The sequence below is a fragment of the Trematomus bernacchii genome, unplaced genomic scaffold (genome assembly GCF_902827165.1).
Source record: "Trematomus bernacchii unplaced genomic scaffold, fTreBer1.1, whole genome shotgun sequence".
Classification (NCBI taxonomy): Eukaryota; Metazoa; Chordata; class Actinopteri; order Perciformes; family Nototheniidae; genus Trematomus; species Trematomus bernacchii.
The window spans coordinates 6960796-6977332 of record NW_022987513.1 but is presented as its reverse complement, the minus strand read 5'-3'; the positions used below and the strand labels follow the sequence as shown (position 1 = coordinate 6977332).

Below are 16537 nucleotides of genomic sequence, written 5' to 3'. Positions count from 1 at the left end.
TGAGCCTCAGCTACCTGCAGCGGCTCCTGAGGCTGTCTCAATCTAACCTTCAATTACACTATTCATTATGAGGAGCGACACCCACTCACTGCCTGTGGGCCTGAGAGGATCTGGCATTAGGCAAGGTGTCTTTAACATGTTTTATTCCACCTGATGAGCTTTTACTAAGCCTTCTCTTGTTAGATTGGATACCAGACTTTCCCTTTTAATTCTCAGCCTCAGAGGCTAATCCTTAATTAACATAATCACTCTTTGTAGAGGGCCATTTCTCACTGAGGCACTGTTGATTCTTGGAAATAGGAAAGCAAAATGTGTCCTTATCACAACCCCTCTCCATTGTTTGATTAAAGTTCCTCTGTCGCACATATTATACACAGAATAGTGACAGGAAGTGAGTCTTACATAGGCTCCTATAATGCTCTTCTTGGCCACCACGAAGATGAGGCAGATAAAGATGGCCGAGCCCAGCATGCTGACAGCGCACACCAGCGGGTCGGCTCGCTCTGTCTTCTGGCGGCACATGCGCGTGGTGACCGCCCCGATGACCACGCCCAGCAGACCCGTCACACAGGTGATCGCCCCGAAGATGAAGCTGGACAGGAGAGCAGAGAGGAGACTGTTAATAAACATATATTCCATGCAAGTTGGTAGACAATCACTCAAAGGAAGTTTCAGTTAGCAAGCAGCTGCTTTAACCGTGATCTTATAAGCGTTTTTCCCTGTAGATGAACTAGACTGTACAGCTATATCTCTATTGTAGTTCATTCCAGGTCATCCAGCTGTGAACACAATGCTGGTTATCTTTCTCTTTTACTAGGTTTCACATTACACCAGTGACTTCAAAGCCTGTCTTATGTGTTTAGTCATTAACCTCTCACCTGTCTGTGCTGCTGCAAATCTCCTTAGTGGTGCAGGGCTCTGCCGTCTTCTGCACCACCTGAGCTCTGGCCAGGTACACAGGGATCCACATACCAAACGCACCAGTGGCAAAGGACACCGAGGAGGATGCCAGGGAGGAGAAAACGTAGCTCCGACTAGCCAGACAAAGAAACAAAGCGATTAGAACAAGTGATTATCTTGGCTCACAAAAGGCAAACATACTCTCACACACTCACACTCTCTCCGTCTCTATCTCTTTGTAAATTCCATCTGATAACAGGGAGGTTATAAAAGATAAGCATTATCTTGCAGGTGAGAATATTTGAATTGAAAGCAGCTCTGGTGCTGAAATCATATGCAGCTAAGGTTGACAGTTTTACTCAGTAGACAACAATAACACTTGTTAACACTTTCCATTGGTTGTGAATGTGGAAGACTGTGTAAAGCTAAAAGTCGCACTGAGCTCTCATAAATGTACATGGCAACATCTCAGTAGAGTTTATAACATTTCTTAAAGAAGTCTAGCCCGCAGGTCATATAATAACAAGGGCCTACAGTGTCCAGGATGCAAAGCTGCCTTCACAGTTCAGCAGTATTGCAGAGAGCTGCTGAGTGAATGATACTGGTTCACTGTGTCCTGTGTAGACATTCCTATGCCTCTAATGGCTAGTGTAGGTTAACCAGGAGTGAATGTGTTTATGTAATAAGCGTGTTCAATAAAAAGAACAACTGTGTTAAACAGTTGAGAAGTTGGATTCAGCTAATTGTTCAGCATTTTGAATGACTTAAGAGAATACTTATCCTTAAGTACATTTGTCAAATAATCAACTTTGCGAGAAAAACAAAGTCTTCTTTAAGGATTCAAGGTTAAATGGGGTGAGTAAATGATACAAACATATCATTTGGGGTTGAAGTATTCCTTTAAATGATCAAAATAGTTGATTCATTTGATGATGATTGACAAAATATTTAATGGACTAATCCAATTTGTATACAAAATAAAAACGCCTGTACAAAAGATCAAATATGTAATGATTTATATTCAAAATGTGAAGAATTTTCTTTTTTGCATGCCTGGCTATACAGTATTTGATGTATTGGGGTAAAATAGACGATGTTAGGGCCTAATCTCTGAACAGGTTAACAGGTCAATACCTCCTAAACCTTGTATGTTCTCTAAAAGGGATAGTCGGCCTTACTTCTTGGCGAGTGCCTTCATGTCACAGAGCCAGGAGGTGCGGGTCTTGATGTATCCCATCTGGTCTCTCTTTGGCTCGGGCACGAAGAGCAGGATGAGGGTTCCTGCCATGATCCCTAAAGCTGGGGACACCTATCAGGGCAAGAAAGACATAGGAGGTTTTGGATCGTATTAACACATCTCCCTGACATGATGTTCACAGTGTGTGTGTTTGAGAGGGGGGCAGACATGAGATTCAGGACAAAGAAAAGTGTGTTTACAATCTGAATGGAAGGCCACTGTTTGCCGATACGCCTGACATCCTATACAAGCCCTCTGGAGCCGAGAACATTCCCTCTGCTTACTCTGTTGTGCATTTATGTGTGTGTGTGGGGGGGCTTTTTTTCTGTGTGCATCAGCATACAAGACTCAAGAAGAGCTTTTGGGCTTTGAAAGCTGCTTTGTGAGCTCTGCACCAAGGTGAAACCCTTTATAAATGCCCATCTGCTATTATGTTCACTATCATCCTTTATGGAGGTAGCATGTTTGTGCATGTGTGTGTCTGTGTGGGGGACACAAAGCAGGATGGGATGTGTGGGGGAGGATTTGGTAGAGTAATACAAATTGCTCACAAAAAACTAAACAATTTCATCTGTCAGGGGTATTCATCATTTTATATTATTGTAGCTTATAAAATCCATTTATATGCACAATTACTGGGGTAGAGTAAAATGTGTGTGTGTAAGTGTGTATATGTGTGCACTGGTTTTCCATCGAGGGAGTAATTCTGAGTTTGATGTGGCTCATAACATTGCTGATTATGCGGTCCAATGCAGTGGGTATGGTCTCAGGTGCGGGATAACACAGCACTGATAATTTCCTTTCCTATAATGTCTCCTTTCTCCTTCTACTTGTGTGGAGCAACTTAATTGGATCCACATCGGCGTATTATAATATGCTTTCAGCGAGAGGCAGCCTAATGGAAGAAACAGAGCGGGCTCATTTGAAATAAAATTAATATTTGCTTTGTTTTGCACAAGTTTTGCACTCATGTCCCCTCATCATTATTTAACAAGACACCAGAAGTCTGTGATCTTTGACCCTCACTCCCACAGGGCCCATTAGACACTCCCTGCATGGATGGTTGGCAATCAAACAAATTAGCTGCTGCCCTCTCCTGCTCCTCATACTGTATCTATGCACCCCACCCCTCCCCCCCTATTCTTTCTTATCGACTACATTTCGCAAAACAAGGTAGCTGGAACATGTTGGGCAAAAACAAACGGAAGCGCTGCAGTGTTTTTTTCCTTAAAGCAGGATACCGCCTCACAGAAGCTGTTTCATGTCTTGGTATTTGTTTTCCTCTACATGCCACACCGGTGATTAATTGGCTTTGAGATTGTTTTATTGGAATGTCATTGTGGCTGCTGTGGAACAAACTGCCCCGCTCTTTGTTTTTTTGAATACCCCACAAAGACAAGAAGAAATGGACGTGTGTCCTGTTTCCTTAAACCTAGGGAGCTGTCACTTCCAGGAATCCCTTCCTCCACGCCATGCTGAGGGAATGTTTAATGGCTTCCTTTAAAAATGTCGGTTCATGAGAGTCAGGTCAGACTTTGTTTTTAGGATTTTTAAAAGCTGACCCCAAAGTCGGCTGCTCCTGGGGAGTCCCGTTAGACCGTTCATTGGTGCTCTCCATTACTGCTGGTATGCCTCTAAACGCTTTGTCTCAGGTACTCATTGGAGTCCTTGTAAAGAAATGCTATGACAACAGTGATTTATGGTCCTGATTTAACACTTGTGTCTGCTTTTAAGTATGCAGTAAGTGTGCTACTGCAAAAATAACTGTCCAATATGGATTTTTTGTTAAAGCAATACCTTATCAAGGGTGGACATCTCACCAATTTTCTTCAGATACATTTTCTTGAGAGCTTGAATCAGCCTTTAATTAAAATGGAACCATCTCAATGTTGAGCCAGTATGAAGAAAGAATGTGTCTTTATGCTAGGTTGGTGCCTTCTTTGGCAACATACAGTACAGTATGTAGGCTATTTGTTGCAAGGGATTTTTGCGCTCTTTGAAAAGCATCTGTTCCTGAAATGCGTCATTTCCCACCCATGGACTCCATTGTTCTCTTTTGTTTAAAAAATAGACTGTTGAAGAGGCAATAGTAAGCTGGTGACGTAAAACTCAACCTATTACGGACATAGTGTAACAAACGTAACACATGTTTTAAATTATTAAAGCAACATACCTAGAGCTAACTTAAGCACTAATGTTAATTAGCACAGCGTAACTTAACATTACGCAAATCCACTTTAGGATCAGGACGGAAAAACATTACAAAACACAGCCTTTTAGCTTGAACTCATATAAGGTGATTGAGTTTGATGTTTCATTTTTTTGATTTGATTTTAGAAAGGGTTTTGTAGGAGGCTGGAGGCTGAGCTGCTGATGATGTGGATGTATGTGAGAGCCTTGAGCTCTCTCTGCTCTGTCACTTCCCTACAATGTCAGGGCTGTCCCCCCCCTCCCGGAGGTGCTACTGCCACCACCGACCCCTCTGACCCCAGATCCAAGACAGTCCTCAGCGCAGAGCCCTGCAGGAGGGGCTCTTCATCTGTCTAAAGTTGTGTCCATGTTTGTGTGCAGTGTTGGGGGATGACCTTACCCTCAGTGCCCAGTGCCAGTCTCCTGCAGCCACCTTGGCACTGGAGCCCAGGATGTAGCCCAACCCACTGCAGAGAGACAGAAAGATACAAAACATCATATAAATAGCTCATAACCTGCTTCACCCAGGACACAGTATATCAAGTAAATGAGCCCATAATCCACATCTGCCTATATCCTGTTTGTTTGCGGCGTTGAGTGTTTGGTTGCTTGACATGGAGGGCTTATGACAGTGATGAACTGATCAAAGCACCGGTAGCTACTTATCTCGTTGGTCTATTTATGGAAGTGTGATTCGTGCACAAAATGCAGGTGCAAAGGTACCGCCCACGAGCCAACAGAGCGCTCCAGTACCACGGCTGTCAGAAGGCTAGAGGCTGTGTGTTGTCACAGTGTTATTGAATTCTACCACATTTTACTTGAGTTTAAGCGTGTCTTGTGTGTCATACAGGGACATAGCATTGAAATGCTTTGAGGAAAATGTTGCCAGATCTGATCAGATAAAGCGCCCCTAATGCTGTGATAAGCCTCCGCTGCTGGATAGCATCAGCATTTGAAGGACAAAGAGGATTTGTAGAGTAAACTGAAGGACAGATAGCTAACTCTGTGGTCATAATCTCAACACAACAATGCAGTAAAGATCTAATCAGTCTTTGATATTTGTTTGTGTTCAGTATAACCTGATTTCATCTTAGTCGTTATTAAAGCAAAAATGATAATCTGATTCCAGCTTGCTATTTCCTACTTGTCTTTGTTTTATGTGATAATAAACTGCCTTTTTCGTATTTAAAACTGTTGGACGAAAAAAAGGCAATTCTTTTTCTTGTACATTGACTTTTAATTTTTAGTGCCAGCCCACCTTACCGCAATCATAAACAAACCAAATGAGGGAGTATCTTTAAAAAATATGGTGTTCCTTTACCACAAATACGATGTAGTAGCGAAATACCTAGACATTTCAGGTGGTTTTCCCACTATATTTGTCACCCATCCTATTGTAGTTCCTTAACTAGAAATAGCCAGTAAAAGTCAGTCAGACTTCCTGATTTTTCAGAGAACCTGTTTCTCTGCATGTGCAGTGCCTCAGGAGGTGCTGTTTTCCATTTTTTTTTTTTTTTTTAACCTTTATTTAACCAGATAAAAAGCAAATGTTGCCAATGACTTAACAGTGGGTTCTTATCAGCAGTGGCTGCTAAATGGCCAAAACATGTTTAACTGGCTTAACATACACACACAGAGCAAAGGGGAAACAGTCTGCTTCCATGATTAGATCTCCAAAAATAACACAGCAGTATAAATGGGCTCAGACAGCATATGATATTTCCAGTGGGTGACTAACAGCTAATCTTATCAGAGTCGACCCACCGAGTGTTTGGAAAGTTCAACACCCACAATAAAACTGGAGCATGAAAAATATGCTCAGATCAAGCACCGGCGCGGCACAGAAAGCTGTCTCTGTGGCCAAGTTTAAATTATGGGGAAAGGGAGAGCAGGGGAATCCATTTCCTGTGAATCCGGTCTAATTCCTGAGGTCATTTCCTGGAGACGGTCATAACAACCTCGGTACAAACAAGTGGGAGACTGGATAGGATGTTTGAATGCACTTTACTGAGGCCCACTCTTTCACCTTCTATTGTCTCTGTTGCTGGGCAGTTTACTGCGACCCAAACATTTTGGCATTACACAACCACTCAGTTTAGACTTCACATCCTTTTTTGTCCAACTGTCTCGAATCAGCCAATAGAAGCGGCAATAAAGCGGCAATGATTTATTGATTAGTGGTAAACTATTACATGAATTGCCATCTATTGTGTAATTGATTAAATGGTTTGAGTAGAAATACATTTCAACATTCTCTGATTACAGATTCTTAAATGTAAATATTAGCAGGTTTATTTACTCTTCTTTTACAAAAAAATGAAAGTCTTTGTGTTTTGGTCAAAACATTTGTGGACATCAAGTTGGGCTTCAAGGAAACACTGAACGCCATTTTCGAACTAATTAATTAATCAAGAAAATAATCAACCTATTATTTAACAATGAAACTAATTGGAAGTTGCCAACCGATTTTTATGTTAACAATCTACAGAGCAGCATATTCCCTATTTACTTAACATTTCCTTGTCTGTGATCCTGCATGCAGGAGCTGGAAAACACTGCAGGATGCTGCTGCTCAGACGCATACTGTTAGGCACCGTATAAAATGATAAACCTCAAGTGGCATCCACCGGTACATTCATCTTTTATTACTTGGCTTTGTTTGTTTTTTCCCTGTGGCCCTCTTTCTGATTGAATGAACTGAAAAGGCAGGGGATTTGAGCTTAATAATACCTCCTACTCTCACAGCCCCACGCCACAACCCAAAAAGCCTCTCTTCCTCCTTTGGCTTCACACAGCCAATTGTAAGTTCTACTTTTCTTTCTGCAGAGGGCTCTTTGTGTGTCTGGAGAAAATAAAGAGCCAGACAGGAGCTAGCCTGACCTTTTTCTATGTGAGGATCATTTAAATTGTCGATGCTCATTCTCCTTTGGATTTAACATGTAAAGAACCTGCTGGATTGGATGAAAGCACTAAGCTATAGTTTCATAAAATGTCTACAGGAACACCTCTAAATATAGAAATGTGGTTCTCCGGTAGCTGTCTGGCACTTACCTTCCCAGTGGGATGGCCAGGTAGAAGACAGAGAGCATCATGGTGCGGCTGTTGTTATTGAACAGGTCTCCTATGATGGTGGGAGAGATGGAGGAGTAGCTGGACTCTCCGATACCCACCAGGCCTCTGGAGAGCACAAACAGCCAGTAGTACTGCAGAGAGAAAAAGAAATATGAATTATGTTATGAAGCTCAGAGTCAGAGCACACTGTCAAATACCCAACGGCTATTTATCTTTGTCAGAAATCTTTTTCCGAAGAAAAGTTTCAGTGTAACACAGTATAGACGGTCTAAGTCTACCTATACTCCTAAAATACTAAGCAGGTGTACAAATGCCCATATGGTCATATCGTCTGACTCTCTAGGAGATTATTTATAAGATAATCAGAGGTAGAAATATATTGGTAAAATATTCTTTGCAGTCTTATGCAGTCTTTCATGATCTCCTGGCTACATTTCATATTTTTCCATGTTATCCCTTTTTCAACAAGGCAAGGCAAGGCAAGTTTATTTATATAGCACCTTTCAACACAAGGCAATTCAAAGTGCTTTACAAAAATGGACGACATTAAGAAAATGGCATTTAAAATCAGTCATTAAAAAGAAAAGATAATAAAATAAACATTAAAAGAAAAAATACATGGATAAAACAAGGCAAACATATTGCCTATTGTCATATATCAAGACATCCAAAATGTTGTTGCACTTGGTCTAACATTTTAAGGAGGTTATCTTTGGTCAACCAAAAAGAAATGTACCTAATGAAATTGTCAAGTAGCTTCACATTAGCATTTTAATGTGCAATCCAATTTAGCTGTATTGAATTACCATGGCATATTATCTTCCATCAGAGGTAATAAAGTGATAAATGAAAAGATGAATACTTAAAAGACTTTAATAAGAGCATGCACGCTGGCGGGGGCACTTGTGTAGGCAGCTGGATTGTTAACTGTCTCCATGGAAACCACTACTCACTGGATACAGACTCTGGTATCTGCTTGTGAAGATACATAGTAATCTGGTTCCTGTACAACCTGGATGGAATGACTCATCCTGCAAATATTGGCCCTTGATTTTTTTCCATTAGTCCCATGATTATTATTAGATTCATGTAGAACTAGTGCCATTTGTTAATGTTTCAGTAAAGGGACACTGTATTATTTTCACTTGGTAGCTTTCGTAGATTTTCTTACATTATTATTTCCTTACATTACGGAGGAAATGTTTATATTTCCACCTAAAAAATGCTCAATGTGGGACCTAATAATGTGAGAGTGTGCTATGATGGAGCGTGATGAGGTGTACCACTGTAGGGTTTGTCAGCAGTTAAAAGAGATTGATGATGGTGCTGTTGGTCGCAGAGCAGAAACAGTGATCCCTGCTGACCCGAGCTCTTAGCCGACACTAGAGGCTTCACGCTGGTGGATGTGACATCATGTCATGGGGTCATACACACAGCCATCAAACATGCACTGGAGACTACAATACACACACAAATACCTCCTATTTAAGATACAAATAAATAGCCTCCGCTGTGGTATTTACACCTATTGTTTAATTGTTTTTCATTTGCCTTAAAGTAAGATCTTCCACGAAATCCAAGAAAACATATTTTTCCTCTTACTTGTAGTGCCATTTATCAATATAAATGTTTTTGGTGTGAGTTGGAGATATCGGCCATAAAGATGTCTGCCTTTTCTCCAAGACTACTAAATGGCGCCCAGTTTGTGGTGTTCAATGCGCCAAACAATACGTTTCAACAATGTTTTATTCTCAAAATCATGACGCTGCTTTTTAATGTAATCTATAAACCCTGTTGTGAGCAGTTTCTTGTAGGAACCATTTGATTTTTTACCGAATTACACTCATGAACTGTCTCACCACGCAGATGAATGGAAGCATATGGCTAGCTCACCGAGCAACACTGGGCTAGCCTAACAGTTGTAGTTTGCTAGCTTGCTAGTTCCTGCATTAAACTGCTCACAGCAGGTATTGTGGATTATTTTAAGTAACCGGGCATGTTTTTATGAAAGAGACATTGCTGTTGAGTTTTTCAAATCCATTTCTTTGGTGCTCTGGGCACCAGGCCGGGTGCCATCGAGCTCCATTATATTGGAGAGAAGGCAGACATCTCTATAATCAATACCTCCAACATACAGAACCTTACACCAAAACAATCTAGATTGATAAATAGCACTACAGAAGAAACAAACAAACAAATATGTAGTCTATTTTGATTTTGCAGTGAACTTTCTCTTTCAATTGTTTGTTTCTTCTTTTATGTGGGAGCCGCTGTGTTCATGATTGATCACAGCTGAGCTCTCCCTGCTGTATATCTTTCTGTTTGTCACATTGTTTTGAATGATTTACAGTCAGTCTATTTTCTTCTTTTGCCCGTCGTTTAGTGGGATTGTAATGGTAGTGCTTTTTGTTTGTGTGGTCACCAGAATTTCATCACCAATTGGAAAAGAGATGCAAGCAGCAATAAACAAAAAGTATTTTTTTTAGTAAGTGCCAGACAGATTAGATTAGTTGTAAAGGCAGAACATTCTGATTTGATAAGGAGAATAAGGGAGGTAATAGGAACATCTGAAACTATTTCAACAGAACACAGCCATGTTTAACAGGTAAAATATTTACCATGTGAATCATCCTATTATAGCGGCTTAGCATGCAGACATTTGCTCAGTAGCTCCACATTTCTGATTATAAGCTATTTAGGCAAATCCTAATAATGGTTATCATAAGTTATAGAAAACAATTCTTACCACTATGCAAATTGTAGAGTACATAGATAGTTTCTTTTAATGCATGCGTTATATCTCTTTAATAAGGCATAGAAGGCTTGACACTCGACAAATTTGATGACTATAGAAGGTAACATTTTATAGATTTGATAGGATCATGAATCAGAGAGATTGGACCGTAACATTCATTATCCTGGTCTCACCCTCTTTATAGATAATATTTAATGACATGAATCATGTTTCCAATGGGTACGAATTTATAAATAGACTTCCACTAATGTGTTTCAAATGCCATGCAAGTGATCATTTTATGAGTATAATCTGTTGTGCTTGTGCAGAAAAAAGGGTGGAATCTCGCTTTTAAGCACTGGCAAATGTCTGTTACATAAGATCTGAACTCTGAGTCTGCTGCAGATCACTCAAAAATGCCCCACAGTGTCTTAAATGCGTAATGATAGGACTCAGTTGTAAGTGGTCATTAACATTTCATTACACGTCATGTCTTTCATCTCTCATGGCGACAGCTGTTGCATAAGAGCCATCTACTCGTGTCCCATTTGATTGTCACTCTCAGGATTATGTCTCAAAGGGGAAAGTTAAAGTTGGGGGCAAAGTACTGCAGGAGCTGAGCATCCCATGTCCTCATCAGCAATCAGCGGCATTTGTGGCATCTGTCGGAGCGGAAGAGGCCCTTCATTTTTGATCTTAGCCATAAGCAGCATGAATTTACTTCCTTCTTGGGGAATGGCTGCCATCTTGTCTCCAAGCAGACGATTCTATCGAGTATTTAAGGAGAAGGACATCCTGAGACATCTCCAAGCTGTCGTTCCCTTCCACTGCTCTGGGCTGAAGAGCTTTGGCTTACTCACTGCGGGACTTCATGACACTGCTCTGCAGACAGGCCGCATGCCGCATCAATGTAACTCACGTAGCTTTTAATGCCACACATCCCTGCCTGTGGAGCGACTTCAGATCGTCAGAATGCTATCGAGACCGTCCATCATGACTGTATAATGGTTCGGTCTACCCGAGCCGCATGCACAGAGCCTTTTACTGTAATGTGACGGCGGGACACCCCACCCCCCACTCCGGGAATAATTTTATTGTTTAATGCATTCAACAGCACACAGGGACTTTTAGAGATATCCAATCTAAATCCACTTGTCAAGGGGCAGTGAAACAACAGAGCCTTATCTTCTAAAGACTTGTAATTGAGACAAGTCTGAGGCATGGGCTTTCATTAGTTGATTGGCTAGTTGCCAGTAGGAGAGGGAGGGAGGGACATAAAGAATGTCTACAAAGGCAAAGCGGGTGTTCAACATAAGGAGCGTGTCATTTTTTTACTAGCCTTAACATCAAGCATATCCAGATCATAACAGAATAATTAGCTTGTCACAGTGACGGCTGCCTAATAGAATAAGACTGCAGCTCTGGTGCTGCCATACTTTCTGTCATGCAGTGTCGTACCTCTATGCTGATGAAGGAGCTGGACAGAGTAACAATGGACCAGAAGAAAATGCCACAGCTCAGGATGACCTTTCTGTTGAAGCGGTCGCCCAGGTAACCGAAGATGGGAGCCGCTACCATGAAGCTGCAGATGAAGACTGCGGAAAGGAAGGAGAAGAGAAAATATTAGTTGCATATAGTGACATAAAATGACTAATACAGACGCAATCATACGTGTCTCAGCCTTTGTATTGCATTTTGCTATTTACAGCTTCAAGTATTAAATGCTTTTTACTCCTGGCAATACACTTACATTTTTTTAAAAGTGGTGTTCATTTGTGAGGATTATCTTTCTTCACAAAAACTGTGGGTATCCTGTGATTGCCATAGAGCTTCTTTTCTGCCCTAATCCAAAATCAACCAGAAAAATCCCATTCCCTTTTTTCTTTTTTTACGGGGATAAGGGGGGTGTTATCTTTCGGGTTGACCCACAAACATAACTTGAATTCCAACTGGACCCAGACAAGTGTTTCAGCTTTCAGGTCCCATTATGAGGCCGAGACCCAGTCCAGATTGACTGTGTGATAGCAGTCAGCCAGAGGCACACTGAAGGACTGCCAGAGGACACCTCCATTCAACACAACCAATTAGGATTCCATTATCCTTCATAACCTGACATACACTACACGAAACCTAGCAAGGGGAATATTAGATAGAGATCATACAGCACTGAGGGATGTCTCTGAGAAAGGTGATGAGGGTCGTGAGTGATTCGATTTGTGGAAATAGAGCGATAGACCCTTGATGGGAAACCTCGAGTATATTGATTTATGGCTTTCTGCCTTTGCTTTAGACATATAAGGTATGTTGTTGATTATTAGAGATTATTTGAAAAACTGCAAGTTATATTTTGACCTAGGACAAAAATATATTTTCACCAGGAGTTGTAAAAAACAAAATATAAGTAATATGGAGATGAAAGTCAGTTTAAATTACAAAAGACAGCTGGAAATTAAGTAGATTACACAGTCAAAAATGACTAGAGGAAAGCTAGGGTTAATGTTGTATTTACCTAATCTTTCTTTTTTTACAAGAGATCAAGTGGGATATATTTATTGTGGATTGTTCGAAAAGCTACAGTTTGGAAAGTGGCCAAAAACAGTAGCTCTTAAAAAAGAGAGTTAGATTTTATTATGTCAGTTATTTGGGAATAAAAAAAATAAGAAAAGAAAAAAACATGTCTGGATTGAATGTATCACTGCGGGAATTACAATTAAAGTGAACAGATGCAAGGAGATGAATAGCAATATATCACAAAGCAGCACCAGAGGACTGCGGTGGCCTTGGTCATAAATAATTCCTCCATCTTAATTTCTTACAACCAGACTTATGTCCCATGAAAGAACACAAGCGCTTTAAAAAATGTTCCTCCCTAATTGCCCCGCAGCTGAGGGGACAACTAGTCCTCGTTCTCGGGGCTTTTAGTCAATATTTATGAGGAGGACCAACCCAAACAGAAGCTGAATCTTTAATGCTCTCAAACTGTGTTCCGCGTCTTTGCAGAGGGGAGAGGGCAAAAATGTTTCTCTCCTGACAGCACTAAGGGAGGCAGGCTGAAGTGTTTTGACACATCATCAGCATAAACATACAGAAGAGGAAGGGAGGAGAGACATGAGAGAGAAAAATGGGGAGGGGGGGTTATATAAGACATCACCATCCCACATCTGCTCAGGCCAACCAACAGGATAAGGGGGCATTAATCAGATTAAAGCAGAACTTTAGTTATGAACATGTGATATGAGGGTTTGATACACATTAAAAGATGTGGTTTTGTAATCATATAATGTGGAATAGTTACCCCAAACAAATGTTATAAAAGCAAGTATGCAAGAGTTGGTTATACAATCTACCACGTTTTATTTATTTGATGGCCTTATTTTGTCAGCTTCAATACCATTATAAATCATAACTTTACATAAGACTTCATGCTACCATTACCCTTGTTTTATTCAGTTTTCTCTACCTTATTTTTCATTTTTTTCTTTTTTCTTTACTTTTTACGTTAATGTGGTTTTTATTCTGATGCTGGTGCAGAAACATGCACATAAACACAAATACATTTGATGCTGGAATAATTTCAAAATATGAGCGCTTTTGTGAGTAGACTCATTTTTACTAAACTCCAAACAATGCATATTCTGCAATGTAATCCAATGTTTTAAAGAAATATAGTGTAAAATGATTGTGTATATAGATGTCAATTCATATTACAGTGATATATTAAGACATTTAGGTCTAAAGGTCTAAATATATTTTCCGTATAATATTTAAACTTGTATTTTATACAGGAAATACCAAAACGACTAAAATAAACCTACTCAGCATGACCTCTTTGTGTCATCTTGAAAAAAAAAAATCTCATTTCAAATAGCGAAATGTAATTTAAAATCGAATTTGAATTATTATTATTAATGAATCAATCAATTACAGTTTGGGCTTTCACAGGTGCTGCTCATTTCACATAATGAGTCCCTCCCCCTCAGTATGTTCTCCCTCTCAGCCTCACGTCTCTCCCCCCCCCTCTTCCTCTCTCTTTCGACAGCCTTCAATGTGAGCATTTATGTGGCTAAGTGCTGCAGGTTTGTTGTGTAACACTAAATTACAGTGATGACTGCTCAGTGCAGGTCCGGCTCTCTAAAGAGCTTTAGCTTACCCTGCAGCCACGGCACTGCTGGGGGGAAAACACACACACACACACACACACACACACACACACACACACACACACACACACACACACACACACACACACACACACACACACACACACACACACACACACCACACACACACACACACACACACACACACACACACACACACACACACACACACACACACACACACACACACACACACACACACACAGAGCAGGGCGTTCTGGAGATAAAATGAGGGAGAGGTCCACTATCAGCCACAGCCAGCTTGTTCCACATGGGTTTAAAAGCCAGGGGCCAGAGATCATTGCTCTCCTTGGCTAGCTTGATAGAAATACATATCCTTATATCATGAACAGGCCTATTAGAAGTCATTAGCAGGACCACCCTCCCCCCTCTCTCTGTGTTTCATATTCATTTTGTGATTTGTTGATAAGCTATGCCCTTTAACTGAGGCTCATTATCACCTCTTAGCAGTGTCAGCTCGAATGAAATCACGTCCTAGCTGTGTGCTCACACTTATTTAGTTGTAACCTTGCTGCTTTCTGAGCAAGAGGAGGGAGCCCTGTGTGCATATTCTTTAATATCCTGCATACATTGTATGAGTTAAGCTTCAGTAAGCAACAAAGCTGGGGAAAGAGATAACGCCAACCCTTATAAATCATTGGTGCAGAACAAACACATGTCTCTAATACCATTCTTAGTTTAAATCTAGTAAAAAAAACATTGTTGACTGAACTCCCAAAAGGGCACGTGTCAGATAAACATTTTGACAAGAAGCTGCTTTTAACTGACAGAATAATAACACTATGAATTACCGTCACACATGCTTTTTTTATTTGACAAGAAGCATAGAGGAATGTTGGCAGGTTGTTTATTTAAAGCAAAAACAGGTACACCCTTCAACTCAATCGGGTTGCGTAGCTGCATTTCTTTCTCTTATTAAATTATTCGGCTCTTACATCCCTGCTGTGCTCCAGATTTGGATTTAGGGAGGATATCACATGTTGTTACTGAGACCGGATGCACACTGATTTCACATGTAACCTTTATAGAGGATCTTCATGCTCGCAGGAAATGCCCTGTCACTTTAAAGAAAGTGTAAAAAACATCCCACTGTTCTCCTGTCAGTCTTCTGTCAAGGCTGCGCAATTCTACAAGGGCCCAATGAAGAAATCTGTCATACTTGGAACACATGATTCCCTCTGAGCACATCTCATTTTGATGGATCTGGTATGTTTTCTTTAAAGTAAAATAATGCTAAAAAAAATGTCCACAAGTCTTTACAAGACACACTGTGAAGGGTTAAAGTTGTAAGACAATAACATGCCCAAATTGGACAACACCAGTGTTACCTATCACAAGGTAGCCCCGCCTTTATTGTCTATTTTACTCTAAATGTATTGGAGAAGACTTGAAACTAGTTGTGGAAATCATTAAATCGTTTGGAAAATGTTTAATCAGGATACCAATCAAAAGAGAAGTAACTTTCTCATAGACTTCTATTCAATCTTTGTTTCTCAACCTGTGGAGTTGCACCCTGCTGGCCATTCAGAGTATTTCTAGACATTGCATAGAAGACATACAAACCATGACTAAAAATTAAGTATTCACAGATGCCAGGTCACACCCAAAACTAGAAACGTTCATTGAAAAAGTTACATTTTCACTAGTCAAACTACAGTGGAAAATGTCAAATTAAGCAATCTAAAACACGTTAAACGCTCTGTTGAACACGTGATTAGTTAGCAGTTGAATGAATAAACAGGTTTGATTGGCACACAGTAAACAGCTCTTGAATTTATAATACGCATAATATGTTGCCCGTCCTCACAAGTCACATTCCTAAACCAACCACCATTGTCTCAGTGCTTATTCCTGTTTGTACAGTGGAACACCGCGAGTCCAAGTGTTCGTGTGATCTCGACTGTGCCATCAGAGATAAGCCCTGGCTAATCACCAAAGATGGAAATCTCTCATATAGTGCATATGTTACAAATATGCAGCAGGAAAGCCCTACCAGTGAGGAGTCGCAGTCTGGAGGAGACTGAGACTGTGTTTGTTTACACTGCGGGCCAAAGGGGGGGAAAGTTTTCATAACCTCTATTATAGAACAATGGTCAGCTTTGACTTCTGTTCAGACAGTCTGACTCAAGCTGCATTTTCAGTGTGGTAGAGGCAGCTTTTATTACTGAGCTCCAAATCATGTCCTACACCTACTGTATGACATTAAACAAATTATAGGATTTT

General features: G+C 40.5%; 1 protein-coding gene across 2 annotated transcripts in view; it reads right to left on the bottom strand.

Annotated features, from left to right (window-relative positions):
- Positions 1 to 16537, bottom strand: part of spns2 (spinster homolog 2 (Drosophila)) — a 69731-nt gene that overhangs the window by 19221 nt on the left and 33973 nt on the right. For both annotated transcript variants that reach the window (XM_034115086.1, XM_034115076.1), the window contains exons 3-8: positions 11592 to 11728; positions 7379 to 7530; positions 4728 to 4794; positions 2079 to 2209; positions 879 to 1034; positions 403 to 592 (exon numbers count right to left, since the gene is read on the bottom strand). In XM_034115086.1, the coding sequence (XP_033970977.1) occupies positions 403 to 592; positions 879 to 1034; positions 2079 to 2209; positions 4728 to 4794; positions 7379 to 7530; positions 11592 to 11728 (833 nt within the window). The remainder of the gene's footprint in view (positions 1 to 402; positions 593 to 878; positions 1035 to 2078; positions 2210 to 4727; positions 4795 to 7378; positions 7531 to 11591; positions 11729 to 16537) is intronic.